This window comes from Littorina saxatilis, linkage group LG15 (assembly GCF_037325665.1).
Source record: "Littorina saxatilis isolate snail1 linkage group LG15, US_GU_Lsax_2.0, whole genome shotgun sequence".
In the NCBI taxonomy this organism is placed as follows: domain Eukaryota; kingdom Metazoa; phylum Mollusca; class Gastropoda; order Littorinimorpha; family Littorinidae; genus Littorina; species Littorina saxatilis.
In genome coordinates, this window is record NC_090259.1 from 37629107 (window position 1) to 37646891 (window position 17785).

At 43.1% G+C, this 17785-nt stretch overlaps 2 protein-coding genes across 2 annotated transcripts in view; both read right to left on the minus strand.

Moving 5' to 3' along the window:
* Positions 1-8421, minus strand: part of LOC138949250 (uncharacterized) — a 10934-nt gene extending 2513 nt beyond the window's left edge. Inside the window, exons 1-5 of the mRNA XM_070321029.1 lie at positions 8256-8421; positions 7545-7661; positions 6904-7047; positions 3173-4828; positions 1759-1944 (exon numbers count right to left, since the gene is read on the minus strand). Coding sequence (XP_070177130.1) covers positions 1759-1944; positions 3173-4828; positions 6904-7047; positions 7545-7661; positions 8256-8418 — 2266 coding nt within the window. The 5' untranslated portion in view covers positions 8419-8421. The remainder of the gene's footprint in view (positions 1-1758; positions 1945-3172; positions 4829-6903; positions 7048-7544; positions 7662-8255) is intronic.
* A 5345-nt stretch (positions 8422-13766) lies between these two features.
* Positions 13767-17752, minus strand: LOC138949251 (small ribosomal subunit protein uS7). Its single transcript, XM_070321030.1, has 5 exons — positions 17689-17752; positions 16967-17092; positions 15389-15598; positions 14532-14759; positions 13767-13918 (listed from the first exon to the last, which is right to left on the minus strand). Exons 2-5 carry the CDS (start codon positions 17084-17086, stop codon positions 13850-13852), a joined length of 627 nt encoding a protein of 208 aa, XP_070177131.1. The 5' UTR covers positions 17087-17092; positions 17689-17752; the 3' UTR covers positions 13767-13849.
* Positions 17753-17785: the final 33 nt, after the last annotated feature.

Consider the following 17785-nt stretch of genomic DNA (forward strand, 5'->3'; position numbering starts at 1 on the left):
ACATATAAATATGTTATATTTGGATTAAAAACAAGCACTGAAAATTAAATATATAAAAATTATTATCAAAATTAAATTGTCGAAATCAATTTAAAAACACTTTCATCTCATTCCTTGTCGGTTCCTGATTCCAAAAACATATAGATATGATATGTTTGGATTAAAAACACGCTCAGAAAGTTAAAACAAAGAGAGGTACAGAAAAGTGTGCTATCCTTCTTAGCGCAACTACTACCCCGCTCTTCTTGTCAATTTCACTGCCTTTGCCATGAGCGGTGGACGGACGATGCTACGAGTATACGGTCTTGCTGAAAAATGGCATTGCGTTCAGTTTAATTCTGTGAGTTCGACAGCTACTTGACTAAATGTTGTATTTTCGCATTACGCGACTTGTTTACATTTAGTCAAGTTTTGACTAAATGTTTTAACATAGAGGGGGGAATCGAGACGAGGGTCGTGGTGTATGTGTGTGTGTGTGTGTGTGTGTGTGTGTCTGTCTGTCTGTCTGTGTGTGTGTGTAGAGCGATTCAGACTAAACTACTGGGCCGATCTTTATGAAATTTGACATGAGAGTTCCTGGGTATGATATCCCCGGACGTTGTTTTAATTTTTTCGATAAATATCTTTGATGACGTCATATCCGGCTTTTTGTAAAAGTTGAGGCGGCACTGTCACACCCTCATTTTTCAATCAAATTGATTGAAATTTTGGCAAAGCAATCTTCGACAAAGCCCGGGGTTTGGTATTGCATTTCAGCTTGGTGGCTTAAAAACGAATGAGTGAGTTTGGTCATTAAAAATCGGAAACTTGTAATTAAAATTATTTTTTTATTAAACGATCCAAAAACAATTTCATCTTATTCTTCGTCATTTTCTGATTCCAAAAACATATACATATGTTATATTTGGATTAAAAACAAGCTCTGAAAATTAAAAATATAAAAATTATGATCAAAATTAAATTTCCGAAATCGTTTTAAAACCTATTTCATCTTATTCCTTGTCGGTTTCTGATTCCAAAAACATATAGATATGATATGTTTGGATTAAAAACACGCTCAGAAAGTTAAAACGAAGAGAGGTACAGTAAAGCGTGCTATGAAGCACAGCGCAATCGCTACCGCGCCAAACAGGCTCGTCACTTTCACTGCCTTTTGCACTAGCGGCGGACTACGTTCAGTTTCATTCTGTGAGTTCCACAGCTTGACTAAATGTAGTAATTTCGCCTTACGCGACTTGTTAGATCTTAAAGCGCTACCTCACTTCGTTATGGTGTTTTCTCAAAGCCTTCGATTGTTGTTTCATTCACTGGTGTTAGATTCGATTTCTGGAAACAAAGATTTGTTAGTTTCGTGTACATCAACATCTTAAATGGCAGTACGGTTATTTTCATCTGTCGCAGTGGACGGACAAATACATAAAAGTAAGCTTATAAGACGATAAACAGAAAATGAACTATCTCAGCTAATGTCGTGTCCTTGACCACAAGATGGTGAGAGTCCATGAAAACATCAGAGACAAACAAACCTACTGACCGAAACATCTCGCCTGCTCGATATCGACAACGACAACTAACTGAGCCAAGTCCATTTTCTGTTTATCGTCTAATTTATAATTGCTCGTCCGTCCACTTTAAAGACTATTAGGTCGACATACTGTTGAATGGGTCGTTTTGTCTATGATTAACTTACCTTTGGGGGTATATTTTTTCTTTATTTTGGACAAATAGCAGTCTATTTGTTTCCGATCTCATACTCACCAGTGAGAAAGCCAAAGAGGGCAAAAGCCACGCCAAACTGGACAAAAGTGGACAAGAATGGCACAGCTGCCAGAAGAGCACAGATGGCAAATATGAACCCATTGAAGACTATCGGCCGGAAGTGACGTACATGTTTCAGCTCAAGAACGACGCCTGTTGTGATTCGCCCGATGGTGTCCAGTACACCTGGAAGGAAGACAATGATTGGCTAAAACCTACAGGTCAATAATCACAACAATACGGGTTTTGTAATACGTTTGAACCCCCTTTTTAAGACCCCCTTTAAAAGGTTTTTTTCAGATTTTATCTTAATAGTCTGTAAATGTAACTTCATTTTAAGAAGTCTTGGATCTTGAATTAAAAAAACATTCTGACTAGGCGCAGGACGCAGTCAGGGTGTTGCGTTTTGGTGTGCTTCCAAAATATAGGGGTGCCTGGTCTGGTCCCACTGTTTATCACTGTACCAGTAAAGGCTCCTCTTATCTGAGCATGAAGTCAACTTTGAAAAGTCTTTTTATCAAAAATTCAGTGCCAAAGCTTCATGCAGCCAGCTTCATGAAGTAGACATCGCAAAGTCGACTTCGTCCATTCAATGTCAGGCTTGCAGATTGTCCGGTCCGTAATTGAGCACGAAGTCGACTTCGTCTATTTAATTTCAGGCTTGCAGATTGTCCGGTCCGTAATTGAGCACGAAGTCGACTTCGTCTATTTAATTTCAGGCTTGCAGATTGTCCGGTCCGTAATTGAGCACGAAGTCGACTTCGTCTATTTAATTTCAGGCTTGCAGATTGTCCGGTCCGTAATTGAGCACGAAGTCGACTTCGTCTATTTAATTTCAGGCTTGCAGATTGTCCGGTCCGTAATTGAGCACGAAGTCGACTTCGTCCATTTAATTTCAGGCTTGCAGATTGTCCGGTCCGTAATTGAGCACGAAGTCGACTTCGCAAAGTCTTTACACCCCCGGTATAGGGGTGTGTATAGGTTTCACTCGATGTGTTTGTGTGTTTGTGGCGGTGTTTGTGTTCGCAAGTAGATCTCAAGAATGAACGGACCGATCGTCACCAAATTCGGTGAACAGGTTCTATACATTCCTGAGACGGTCCTTACAAAAAATGGGACCAGTCAAACACACGGTTTGGGAGTTATTGGTGGATTAAAATTATACAACGACTTATAGACGGACACCCCCGTTGGTCAAAGGGAAATAACCATTCTCACTGCCACCAACTGAGAAGGTTATTTCCCTTCCCTTTGACGGGGGTGTTTTTCCTATCAGAGGAATTTCTTGTTTTACATAATTTGAGTGCCAAAGCTTCGTGCAGCCAGCTTCGTGAAGTAGACTTCGCGAACTCAACTTTTTAATTTCGACCAATTAATTTGAAGCTCAGCACTCCTTATGCTTGCGCACACTTACCTGAGATGGACAAGAGATACGCAGCGTTTAAATCGGACACGCCTTTGGACTTGACCAGAGGGGGAAGAAAGATCAGCGATGACTTCAAGGACACCGTAAACAGACAGATACTGAAGCCGTAGAACAAGAAAGCCGGGTCCCGAAGCAAAGTCCAGTCCAATAATTTTTTCTTCTTCGCGTTTGACTCGGCCGACTTTCCTTCAGAAGGGAAGCAAGTTGTCAGACAGGATGTGACGAAGTTTGGAACGAGTTTCATCGTCTTTCTCCCCCATGTTGATGATGTCGATTCTCCGTTTTCGGCGAAGATGTGCACGTCGTCGGATAACGCGGAGAGAGATACAGATTTGAGATTGGTGGCGGTGTTTGATGACTGAGTGACTAGCGGAGAATAGTCACCATTGGCTAAGTGGTCTTCTATCTGCTGGGCAAGTCCTTGAGAAGAGTTCGACTCATGTCCGCCTACAGCCTTCGCTTCACCATTGGAAGTCCCAACTCCATCTCCGGGGGGATGAGTGAGCTGAGCTCTGAACAGTCTCACGCTCTTGTCTGGGTCTTCGTTAGCGTTGTCTTGAAGACAGGCTGCTTCTGAGTTCGTCTGCTCTCCTAGCAAGACAGAACACGCCTGTCCAAGAGCTGTGTCCGTCTTCAGCAAAGATCTCTCTGCCACGCATTCGACCGACTGAGATTTGTCCCAGGGTTTTGTACGGAAACTTTGTGAGTCCCTGAGGACAAGCTTGTTGGGACCATCGGCTGGAGCCCTAGAACGCTGTGACGGATTTTCCTCGGCCAGCAGCCTCTTAATTTGTGCAGTACGAGGCGCTGAATGCTGTGTAGGAGTATTTGTGGCCAGGGATTTCTCACTGCGGAAGGGAGACAGTTTCGCTGGACTTCCCGACTCTTTATCACCGAGTAAGCAAGGGTCGCTTCTGCCATTGGCCATTTTCTCAGTCTGGCTGTAAACTGGACTAGTCTGGCTGTTGATTGAACCAATCTTATTTTGGTTATTCACCAGACCAATCTCTTTCTGGTTATTCACCAGACCAATATCTTTCTGACTTTTGTCTAGACCAGTCTCTCCTTGACTATTCTCTATACCAATCTCTTTCTGTCTGTTCTCTAGACCTACCGCATTCTCACTGTCTACTTGGCCAGTGTTCTTAACTGTAACCTTATCTGTCTCGCCGTTCACCGGACCAGCCACATTCAAGCTATCAGAAGTAAACCCAGACCCTTTCCAATCCCCTGCTGAGGACAGGTTCACGAACATGCTGTCAGTACCATCTTTAAACCTCTTCTTCTTCAGCATCTTCTTTTCAAACCGAGCGCCCGAACCATCATCACTACCACCACCACGTCCTAACAACTCCTCCATCGTCTTCCCGCCTCGACGTCGACGTCCTAGCACGACGTGTCTGTGGACGAAGAGAGGACGATACAACATGGCGACGAAGCAGAGGTTCAGCGCGATCCCGCCCAGGATGAGGAATGCCCCCTGGAAGCCGAACTCCTCGAAGAGGAACTCCACGAGAGGGGGGAGGATGAAGGTGCCGGCCCCCACCCCCGCTGTGGCCAGCCCCACCCCCAGCCCCCGTCGGCGGTTGAAGTACATGCCCGTGATGACCAGCCCCGGTGCGTAGGTCAACCCTCGTCCAAAACCTGTGACAAACAATGGTGCGGTTTATTGTTTTCAAGGAATTAAACCTAGTAACTTTATACGTTGACTTACTTGGACTGATTGCCAGAACAGAACGACCAGTCAAGTTTTGTTCTTGTTCAAGAAAGAACAAAAATCGGTTAAAATGAGATCTGATAGACAAAGGGAAGTAAGCCCTCTAAATGCATCGACAGGTGTAATAGAGTAAGTCATAGTTATTCGGAACCAGTCTCCTGGCACCTGAGATAATTAGGCCAGAAAAAAAGTCTGTTTACGGTAACATAGGCAACAACAAAAATAGGGTCGGTAGGTCGGGATTTTTTTTTCTCTCCAAAAACCCATATTTTTAAGCTATTTTGCCAAAAAACAACGACTTTTTTTCTTCCCCCCCCCCCCCCCCCCCCCCAAATGCCAAAAAAAGTCTAGGGTCGCGCGACAAAATAGGGTCGGTCGGGATACCGTAAACAGATTTTTTGTGTGTGTGGCCTTACAAGCATTGAAATGAACAATGAGACTTTCATCATCTATGGTTTAAAAAATCCAGCACCGGTTGAACTGTGACAAACAAATCTGGTTTTTCCACCAGAATGCCTATATATATCCGTGTGATGTTGTTTTAATTCAGGCCACTTGGTATGAGCTTAAGCATTTGGCTCGTGTCCCAATGGTTTACATTTAAGACTGTATTATGACTTATCTGAATAAAATATTGTGTACACACCGGCACGGTTGGCCTAGTGGTAAGGCGTCCGCCCCGTGATCGGGAGGTCGTGGGTTCGAACCCCGGCCGGGTCATACCTAAGACTTTAAAATTGGCAATCTAGTGGCTGCTCCGCCTGGCGTCTGACATTATGTGGTTAGTGCTAGGACTGGTTGGTCCGGTGTCAGAATAATGTGACTGGGTGCATGAGACATGAAGCCTGTGCTGCGACTTCTGTCTTGTGTGTGGCGCACGTTAAATGTCAAAGCAGCATCGCCCTGATATGGCCCTTCGTGGTCGGCTGGGCGTTAAACAAACAAACAAACAAACAAACCCGTGCACACGATTCGGCTCATCATCTCAGATCTGACCAGCCGGTTTTGTACGTGTAGCAAGGTCATCCCTTCAATTCGACACACGCCAAAAAGCAACATCCTGACTCCCACGTGGGCAGAGTGGGAACTCCTTCGTCAGTTCCTAAAAGCCACTAGCGGTGTTTTAAAACATGAATAATGAACATTCTCACTCTGCACTGTAGTGGGTTTTTTTTTCAAAATGAATTTACAAAAGCAATTCCCACTCTTCTCGGAGAGCAGCCATGCTGTTCATTTTGGGTATGTGCCCAAGTGGAGGGATGGCCTTGTCTCATGTAACAGCCTGGCCAGATATAAGATGGTAAGGCGAATTATGTTGCTTACACTTATTATAAGTTAGGGTTAGGGTTAGCGGCGTATGGCTGCCTGAATGGTGGGGTAAAAACGGTCATACACGTAAAAACCCTCTCGTGCAAAAACATGAGTAAACGTGGGAGTTTCAGCCCATGAACGAAGAAGAAGAAGAAGAAGAAGAAGAAGAAGAAGAAGAAGATAAGTGTTCGTCGGTATGTCCACTTAAAAGACTGCTGGGTCGAAGATCAGTGACCGTAATGTTTTGTTTTGTCACAATTAAACGTTCCTTGAAAAGACACTACCAAACCACCTGGAATGCCCAACACAGCCTGCCATCTGATGATCAGATGCCCAACCTACAGCGCCATCAGCAGACCATCCTCTTCCGCCTACGGACTGGACACTGTCGACTGCGTGCCCACATGCACCGCCTTGGTCTGTCGCACACACCGAACTGCCCGTGCGAAACAGGCCCACAGACCCCGGAGCACATCCTGCAGACCTGCCCGATCCACCAGGAAGCCAGAACAGATCACTGGCCCCAAGGTGCCACACTGCAGGAGCAACTCTGGGGCACCAAAGACTCCCTGGTCCTGACCACCAGCTTTATTCAAGCTACAAAACTTGAAGTCTGACCTGAGGCCAAAAATCCTGGAACGCCGAAGAAGAAGAAGAAGTCGTTGCGTACACTGGAATGACTTTAACTCACCTTGCACGAGACCAAAGCAGACGAGCAGGGAAGGCATGTCCGGAGCCAGACCGCTGCAGATCAAACCCATGCTGTAAAACAAAGCTCCCACCATCACCGACGTTCTCGCGCTGTACCGGTTGGACAGAGCGCTAGCCACCGGGCCTGTCGAAAGACAGAAGAAGCAAAAGAATAGACACGCAGAGAGACGGACGGACAGACAGACAGACAGACAGACAGACAGTCAGACAGGCATGCAGGCAGAGAAAGAGAGAAAGAGAGAGTAGGAAAAAAGCTCCGAGCATCACTAACGCTCTCGCGCTATTCCGGTTGGCAAGTGCGCTAGCTACAGGTCCCACCCGCGAAAGAAAGAAGAAGAATAGAGAGTAGACTGTCAGACAGAAAGACAGACAGACAAACAGGCATGCATGCAGATCGAACCTACACTGTCAGTAGAACAAAGCTCCCACCATCGTGTCAGTGTGTGTGTGTGTGTGTGTGTGCCGGTGTGTGTGTGTGTGGCTGTGCGTACGTGTGTGTGTGTGTGTGTGTGTGTGTGTGTGTGTGTGTGAGTGTGTGTGTGTGTGCATGCGAACGTTCATGTGCCTGTGTCTGCGTTTGTGTTTCATGGGCCAGTTGCATGTAAAGAAGAGAGCACCTACCCATGGATTGCATGAGAGTGGCGGACAGAGCCCCAGCCCACGCCGTCACCTGCGCGCTCCCCCCGTACCGTGCGGTCAGCTTGAGGAAAAACACGCCGTCTGACCGCTCCAGGCCACCTGTACGTCATCAACAAAGCAAGAATCGTTAGCAGAGCAATGGTGGCTGCGCGAGTGAGAGCGAGTAATAAAAAGACAAAAAATACCGCACTCACGTGTTAACAAAGACAATACAAATCCCAATGTTAATGTTAATTAATCACAATGTCAGAAGAATCGTTAGTTAATGACAAGTTTGATTGTTGACGAAAGAAAAGATTGACAAGTACGTCGATCCAGTGGTCTTTATAATCATGTCTAGACAGACACACAATTACTAAGAGATGAACAAAACTTATCTGATAATGTTTTGGGATTTCGTCTCCCCTTTTGGGTATCAACAATCAAGAACGGTTAGTTAATACAAAATGTAATCATTGACTAAACAAAACATTCACAAGTACGTCGACCCAGTGGTCTTTGTATTGTACAGTCAGACAAACACTATAGTTATGAGATGAACGAAAGCTGATGAGTATTTTTACAACTAACTAATTGACTTTTGGAGAAAAAGGAGACGCTTTGCCATCCCCGATCAATCTTCAGCTACGTCATATACACTGTTCTGGAAACACATCGTAACAATAATCAAAATTGCATCAGGCCTACATATACCTGTAATTAGGTGAGAGAGAAAGCAGCCAAGCATGACGAACCACGCCCACCCACGATCTTGCAGCAAGTCATCCGTGTTGTTTACATCGTCACCATCATCATCACCATCATTATCGCCATCATCGTCCAGCTCGTCAAAGCTGTCCTCTCCCTTAGAATCCATCAGTTGGAGCTGAGAAAAAGCAATCGACATAATAATTCATAACTGATACATATCACCCCCCCCCCCCCAAACTCGCAATCTAGAACCCCCCCCCCCCCCCACACACACACACACACCCCACCCCTTTCTTAGTCTACCCTAGCCCCTTACTATTAAAGCAGATCATCTTGGGAGCTGTCACTTTCTAAAACAAAAGACATCAGATTTATCAAAATGATGATGATGGACGTTACACGGAAAGTTACAAGGAAGATTCAAGGTCACGGAATCACCAAAAGTACGAAGTTTTGTACGTAAGTTCAGCAGGGGTACTCGTGAACTGTTTCACATTTTATTGACCTCAACCTTTGCACTCAACACGGAACGAGAATTCACGAGAAACCGTTCTAGGGTGTTGGGTACCCTAACTTTAAGGGACTGTGGTGACACGTCTTTCAAACATAATTTTGTCTAATGCAAACGTAACGGGACGAGAAAGAAGTAACACGAGAATATGTCAACGCTCAATAATGACACAATTCGCTGTGTGTGTGTGTGTGTGTGTGTGTGTGTGTGTGTGTGTGTGTGTGTGTGTGTGTGTGTGTGTGTGAGTGTGTGTGTGTGTGGTTCCGAGTTCAGTCTGTGTGTGTGTGTGTGCCAGCGGTGTGTGTGTGTGTTTCTGTGTGTGTGTATGTGTGTGTGTGTGTGTGCCGTGTCACTGTGTGTGTGTGTGTGTGTGTGTGTGTGTGTGTGTGTGTGTGCCACGGTGTGTGTGTGTATGTGTGTGTGTGTGTGTGTGTGTGTATGTGTGTGTAAGTGCGTGTGCGTGTAAGTGCGTGCGTGCAAGCGTATGTGACTGTGCGTGAATGTGAATGTGTGTGTGTGTGTGTGTGTGTGTGTGTGTGTGTGTGTGTGTGTGTGTGTGTGTGTGTGTGTGTTCACGTTTGCTTTCAAAACATTCCACAACATGTATTTAACTTCTACTTTATATGTACTCACTGTGGTAGTTTCACTGTCATCCAGACAATCGGTCCCCGAATCTCTCCAGCTACTGTCATGGAATGCATCGCACAAGTTGCGGCTCCCATCACCACAACAGTCATCATCTGACACAGCTGTTTTCACCGTGTTTCCATTTTCACAATAAACTTCATCACGAAAAACAAATGGTTCTTTCCCTGTGGTGTTCTCTGCAGTTTCCTTCATACTTGCCGCGTATGCGTCGAGTTACACAAAGTAAAACAATCAACTGAAATATATTGTGAATAATGCGATATCGACCATATATAACCTGTTAACGATTCGTCCGCCTTCTTCGTTCCTGATAGCAGTGAAACCAACTCGTTAAAGGAAATTATCGAATGATGCTAGCTATCAGCAGAAACATGTCCTCTGTCGAATATTAAGATGCACAGAACATAGTGAAAACAGCAGAACAGGAAGAAAGTGAAGATGTTATTCAAAAGAAAGGTGTAGAGAATGACAAACTAAACTCAAACTGTTTGTTGCAACACGTACAGAAAGACACATGTACGAGACAGCTTACTGTTGTTCACTCGTGAGACAAAATAACTGTCGACGCCAGTACCCCAATTCGGTTGAAACCTTAGACAAGTTAAAATAACGCCTTGGCTTGTGAAAAAGAGTACTGACCGGCTGACTATTCATTCTTTTCATTTCATTTCATTTACTCTTTCATCCATATGCTGGGGAATACGGGTCGCTTCCTCCCAGTGGAAAGCTAGCAGCAACAAGAGTCGCGTTACCCAGGTGTGCGTGTTTAGATATTATCAGCCACCTACACTTTTGGCAGAATGTTCTGGGGGCATGTTCCTCCGGAAAGCAATAATTTTATCAACCATAATCACAGTGATCTGGGGCTAGCCCGAGGTATTTTTTATTGAGTGGGTTCGAGGGGTTAGTTCCCTCAATCAAAATCTAAGAAACCTGAAGTATCTTCCAGGATCTAAACAGATCTGTGACATGATGTAATATACGGTCAGAAGTTAAAGGACCTTAATGGTAGACAAATACACACACACAGTTTTAAAGAAGCCTTTTTCCTGTGGATAATCTTGGAAAATTGATCTCACTGCCGATGGAATTTCAGTTTTTTGTGAACAAAACTCGTTGTCGTTGGTGTCCCAGTTGCAATTTAGTTTTGTCTGACTAGAAAGTTGACACAAGCAACCCGGAAACATTCCACCTATGTTGTGTATTGGAAACTCCCGTTTGCTTCAGTGAAAACCTCAACTGGGAAAGCGTTAGTTCGTTGTCACAAACGGAGAACGGTCAGTGTCTGCAGGACAAGTCGCGTCAAGTTTTTGTGTAAAAATGTCAGCGATAAGACTTTATGTTGTTTTAGTGTGTCTGTTCGTCTTTGTGTGCTTGTTTTAGTCGATGTTGTTGTTGTTGTGTTGGTACTCTTCTTCTTCTGCTCACTTTTTCGCTCAATGCTTGTGTAAAATCATCCCTTCGTTAAAGTCAGTGTGTGTGTGTGTGTGTGTGCGTGCGCGCGCGCGCGTGTAGTGTGTGTGTGTGTGTGTAGTCTATGTGTGTGTGCGTGCATGCGTCAATGTGTGTCACAGTGTCAGTGTTTGCCGGCGTGCGTGTGTTGTGTGTGTGCTCGTGGCATATGGGTTTCTTTTGTCAAGTTTTTTAACGGGCAGGGTGGGGTAAGGTTATGTTAGGCTGGACTAGCAAAGAGAACAAAGCGGGAGTGAAAAGGGTATGATGTTACTTATACGACATTTCAGACACTGAGGGAAGTACACTGTGTACGTAGAGCTCTCCGTCTGAGTCCAGGGTGTTTCTTAGTACCGTGAGTTGAACCAGTCTTGTAAGACTCCCATATTTTAAACTTTTCCCTTTTTAGGACCTTGATTTTTTCAGATATTCTGTTCATAACATCTGTACATTTGCCCCCATTTTAAGACTCCCTCCTTTTTTAAGACTCGTTTTCTCAGATTTGTGGAGGTCAAGACGGTTATAAAGGGGGTCCCACTGTAGCAGTAAAAAGTGAGTAACTAACAGTGAAGACAATTCTGTCATTAGTGCAAAAGAAAGCACACATCTAGATACGATGTACAGTTTGCGAAGTGAAGAACACAGACAGACACACAGACAGACAGACACGTACATACTCACTGATTTTCTCTGTCCTCCCTTACTCTCAAAAGCTTATTCGTTCCTCTCTAAACCTCAAAAACTCACAGACATACACTTATCATGAAATCCTCACATACAAACAGTCAAATGTACACATGTACAAACCGTGACATCAGAACCACATAATTGCGCTAACGAACAGAGTGTGCGCTAATGATTAAACTGACTGAATGGGTGCCAGGCAATTCTAGAGGAAAAGTAAATTGGAGAAAACAGAAAATACTGTAGTGAAGCTTTTGGAAGCTAAACCTTGTCGCAATTTTCATATAACTTAATTTTGACTAGATTGCTTTATCTATTTCTTTGCATTTCGATGCAGTCTCAAAGGGGAAATATATTAATTAAGGAGTGTGTTAATCCTTCTCATATTTGATATGTCCCCGGCTCAATATTACTCTCTTAAGTGTTTAGCGCGAATGTATAAAATATGAAACAAATATGAAGTGTGTATATAAAAAAAGTGTTCATATTTCATTTGGTTTAATATTTGTCCGTTAGGCTGTCGTTGCCGTTAGGATATGAATTAGCGTTGAGATATTTCAGTATTGTGTAAATGTTGAAGGATGAATGATGATACGTTATAGACGGATGCTTGTTTGTTTGTTTGTTTGTTTATTTGTTGCTTAACGTCCAGCCGACTACGCAGAGCCATATCAGGACGAGGAAGGGGGGGATGAAGGGGGCCACTTGTCAAGCGATTCCTGTTTACAAATGCACTAACCCATTACTTGTGTCCCAGCAGGCTTTAGTAAAACTAAATTAATACCTACTGGAAGATTACCAGTTTCCAGTATGTTAAAATAGGCTTAACCTATCTACTGCTGGACTTACATCAGAACACTAACAGATTAAACTATACATGAATCGCGAGACAAGCGGCAAGAGAAGAGATTTTTGGAAAAAATACAGGTGAATGAGCAAGAAGGCAGAAAAAAGAATTCATGAAGAAAAAGAGAGCATGACAGGAAAGAGGAACCAAAAATCTACCTAACAGCAAACTAGAAAGCTCCTGCGGTTCCAAAAACAGGAGGGGCTTTTAATTTCATAACCGCAGTGCCCCACTGCGGGTAGACGGATGCTTGATTATGGATTAAAAGCCCCACGATGATGTGCTTGGCAAATTAAAAAAAAATAAATAAAAATGTGTCCGCATATGTTCGAAACAAAGAAGAAAATAATAATGCTGGTATATATTGTGTGTATGAAAAACAATTTGTGTTTCATTTGGCTGAATCTTTTTAGCATTTATGATTGTGTTTTGTTCTTGGTGGGGCAACACTAAGAACAATCAACTGTAACACGTTTTCACTAATAAAGAAACTGATAATAAAGATTAACTGAGCAAACAGCAGGAATCTTGACCAAGGGAAATGACTCCCAACCATAATTCAAAAATGTTTCATATCACAAAATGTGATCCTCTCCCATTACTAACAACCTTGGTCAAAGTGGAACACGGACTTTCTGTTATATTTAAAAAAATGTATTTAATCATATACGTACATGTTGAATTTATTTCACTTGCTGTCCTGTGCACACGTCAAGTAAGACTGGAACATGAAAATCCTCTAACTTTGGTGTTCATGCCGAGATTGTATCCTGTCTGTGCTCATTTTCGATAGCTCAATCACCTTGCGTATGTATGTGTGCGTGTTTGGGTGTGCGGAGAGAGAGAGAGAGGGAGAGAGAGAGCATTTGTCAGCAGATTTTTCTTGGTCGGTCAGGCCTTTGACACATTTTTTGTTTTTGTATGTCAGGCTAGCAAAATGTATTTACGCTCTAGAAAGTTAAACACACAACCCTACAACAGTCACCTCTATTTGAAAGGTTGACTTCATTGTTATTTGATCACAGGGTACCAAGGGTTGATGGAGATTGGAAATACATTTACATAGTATAAACAATGTTGGTCAGCATGATCTATTATCACACACACCTAACTATAGGTCATGGTAAATTGAAAGCATCTTCTGTGGAAAATAAGCTTCTTCATATCATCAGCAGTAGCCAGCTTTGTGTCTGTTAACAGTCCTACACACACTCGCATAACAAGAGAGAACAGAAAGACTGCCCACACTGAAATTACTCTTCTTTCTCAATCTTTCTCCGACACACACACACACACGCATACACTCTCTCTGACACAGACACTCTCTCCGACACACACACTCACACACACAAACACACAGAGAACCAAACGATTGCACAGGCTGAATTTTATTGTTGTGCGTCAATGTCTGTAACACAAGAGTCAGTGTGTGAAGACTGCTAGTAAGCGAGCTGTCTATCTGTTGGACTTGGCCACTCGCTCCAGTTCATCCTTCTTCTTGATGGCGTGGGAGTTGGACGACCCCTGCAAATATTAAAGATTGTCAGTGAGTACTGTTGTTACATGACTGATGTAAAACAGTTGATTGACTAATGCCAATGCGCTGAAACTGTGAAAACTCGAAAATAATGATTAAACTCAGCGATATGCGCTTCATTCAATAATTCATTTTCTCGATTTGCTATATAAATTTCTTCGCGCACTGTGATGTCTCAATAAAGTATTAGGGATGTGATTTAGCATTGGCAAAACGCAAAAACTTGCATCTCGCCAAATACGTTGCCGACTTGTTATTGTGGGGAAAGGGTGATGCCACTGCCTAATTTCTCTTTCAAATTTACCCTGTAGTCACCAGAAAGTCTCAGAAAGTCAGGATTTGCAAGGGGGAGGTTTTAAAATGGAGACAACTCTAATTAGACATTTAAAAAGAAAAAAAAGAAGGAATTATTAATCTACAGTAAATATGAAAACTTTAAAGAGGGCCTAAGACTCAAATTCATTGCATCTGTTAGTGTTATTGACTCACTGTATGAACATGAGAACATTTTGATCAGTCCCACAAGTATCCTGTCATTGCAGGCACCTGACAAAAACTGCAACACCCCCATTCCCTACACTACCAAACCCCATTGCTCACCTTAGCAGCGTTGATGAGCTCATCCGCCAGGCACTCGGCGATGGTCTTGATGTTGCGGAAAGCCGCCTCACGGGCGCCAGTGCACAGCAGCCACATGGCCTGGTTGACGCGACGCAGCGGTGACACGTCCACGGCCTGACGACGCACGGTACCCGCACGACCGATACGTGTGGAGTCCTCACGGGGGCCGCTGTTGATGATGGCGTTCACCACAACCTGCAGGGGGTTCTGGAAAGGAAAGAAATTGAGACAATTGATGTTAGATATTTCTGTACAACATATGAATGATTATGGCGTTTACAACAACTTGGAAAGGGTTCTGAAAAATATGCGGAATCAGGCACGAGATCATAAAATTGTAAAGTGAAAGAAAGCAGCCTGAAGGAATGCCCCTCAAAATTCTTTGAACAAAATCGTGCAGGCCATCACAATCATTCGACCTCATGAATGACCTAGAGTAAATTTTAAAATTGCTGTTTCACTGCCAATTGATGACAAAATATCAGACTTGAGAATTCATATGGACTGGCTTTGAATTTGTTGTGAAATGGCATGCAGAGCAACATTTCACAACAAAGCATGCATATTATCACCATGTTCTCACCCGGTAACAAACTTTTAATGGAAACTTCCACAAAAATTTGCCCAAAGAAAATAAATCCCAGCCACACCCACAAAAACACCTCAATCCTCCTTATCATCATCATCATCAGCACATGTTCATTTTTTCCTCACCTCTTCTTGTTGCGTATTTTAATTTTTGATTTCATCATTTTGTGTCTGTGTGTCCCAAGGACAGATTGTGAGAAAAGGCATAGCCTTAAATCTGAATACTTGTAAAATAAAGTTCAATTCACCTCCCCGGTCAGCAGGTGGATGATCTCAAAGGAATGCTTGACGATGCGGACCGCCATCAGCTTCTTGCCGTTGTTGCGGCCGTGCATCATGAGACTGCATGCCAGGCGCTCCACGATGGGGCACTGGGCCTTGCGGAAACGCTTCACCTGGTACCGACCCGCAGAGTGAGGCAGGTACTTGGCGAACTTCTCCTTGACGGAGATGTAGTCCTGTACAAGAAATGGAGGGGAGATAATGCTGCCTGCCAATGTCACTAAGCATGTACACATAGTGTTCCACTTCGCCGTCAGCTCTGACGTGAAGGGGCACTAAATAAGTGTGCATTATTATTACCATTTATCCCCGAGTACGCTAGTACAAGGGTCCAGCAGACTTTAATTGTCTGTGTGTCTGTGTGTGTGTCTCGACTTAACAGCTCATTGCTGGGAAACTACTGGGCGCAGTTCGTTCAAAAGTTGATACACTAACTTACTACTAACTTGATAATAGGTCCGATTGATCGTATTAAAACTTCATAATGTTACCTGGGACCTAAACCACAAAAAAACGACTTGGCGGTGGGAGGAATTCGCGGTGCAACAGCCAGCCAGGCAGTCTGATAGAACGGTGCAAGGTCTCGGCAAACCAAGACTATGCCATACTCGTAGCAAAGCCGCCGAATGGTACCGTAAACCAAGAATAGTGACGTAAGAAAATAGAATGTCGTCTTTTGATTTGGAACGTGACGTGTTTTAGAATGGAGATGTGGTAGTGCGTGTGTGTGTGTGTGTGTGTGTGAGTGTGTGTGAGAGAGAGAGAGGGAGAGAGAGAAGGAGTGAGGGAGAGAGAGAGAGAGTGTGTGTGTGTGTGTGTGTGTGTGTGTGAATGTCTGAAGAGTACTCGGGTCCAGCGCGAGCGTTTTTTTATTATTATGTAAAATGTGAGGTAGTGTACCTCCTCATACCAACATATTTTGTTTTTAAATTAAAAAGTTGTCTGGTGACACATGTATGTTTATTTGGAGGCACGACCACCTATACTGTTTAGGCTAATCAAAGTATAGTAGAATCTACCCCCCCCCCTCCCCCCCCCTATTGGCAAGAATATCTTTTAATTGTTAAACTTTTTTTTTATGAACTTGGAATTCTTGTATTCTATTAATTTTAATTAATTCCAAAAGTTTAAGTATGGTATGGAAGATCGAATTTATCAAATGGTTGTATAATTATCCAGTACCTCTGGTAAACGATTTCCCAGAATTACTCATTCTATTTCTAGTAACGTCGGCTTGGGGGAAATCCCGATGGGTGATTGTATCATTGCGCATCGACTGGATGTAATGGTGGTTGCCTGCTTCTAGTTTAATCCACTTCTGCTATGATTGATTTGAAAAGTCATTCAGTGTAGCCTTCAATCACAAATTCCTGTCCTTAAGACTAAGAGGCCAAATTAATATTACGTAACCTATAGGACATAAATCGTCGGTGAAATCGTTCGACCTCGTAAGTGACTAAGTGCCAAAAGTCACTTACGAGGTCCCATGATTTCACCCATGCAATATTCCTTTCCTTCAATCACAGAAGAAGGCAGCAACCAACCTGGAGACTGATGTCAGCGATCTGGACGTCATCAGCGGACCACTTGTTGAACAGCTTGATCTCTGCGACCTCTGCAACCTGTACTGCTCCAGCATCATCACCCCAGTTTTCTTCAGCCATCTTGGACTAAAGAAAAAGTACAATAATAAAAACAAGAGTTTGATCACTATTCAACTTCAACTTCCAAGTCAACCAACCTATAGGTGGGTTTTTTATTATTATTTATTTTTAGTATGCACCTCATCCTGCATCACAAGCAAAGCTACTGCGTACTTAAATATATACAGATAAACACGAAACAGAACAATCCTGATCAACAACTACCAACACCATTGTATGATATTAATTAATAATCAATAACCTGTATAAATTCATGATGTTTTTGTTTAGAATAGAATGACAAATTTCATACAATTGCCGCATTATGCTATCTTCATTGTTGAGTAATGTTTAGTACTTTACAATATCACCATAAAGTGTACTAATATTAAAAGTGAAATTATGTTTTCCATGTTTTATTTTGTAGTGTTTGTTGGTTCAAGTTGAAAATTCAGCACCTCTGCGAATTTATATATCTTAAAAACTTCATAAACATACGTTAAGCGAGCTAGGCATGGAAGATAGTGTAAAGAACACTACGGTTCGTGTTTTAAAAAATATATAGCTCGCAATAGGGCACGATTCCTGTGTAAAAGAATAAAATGTGAGAGTGTCCCACTCACGTGTTTATTCCTTCAAAGTGTAGAAAGAGAGAGAGAGAATTCGACCGGAAATTGTCGAGTAGTCGTCCTTGATTTTGTACCTCTTTACCAAAATTAG

Excerpts from the sequence above, each read along its gene's own strand:
- LOC138949251 (XM_070321030.1), bottom strand. The coding sequence starts at position 17,086 with ATGGCTGAAGAAAACTGGGGTGATGATGCTGGAGCAGTACAGGTTGCA. Across the intron at positions 14,760-15,388 it reads TCCACCTGCTGACCGGGGAG|AACCCCCTGCAGGTTGTGGT; the intron begins GTGAATTGAACT and ends TTTCCTTTCCAG. Across the intron at positions 13,919-14,531 it reads AGCTCATCAACGCTGCTAAG|GGGTCGTCCAACTCCCACGC; the intron begins GTGAGCAATGGG and ends TAATATTTGCAG.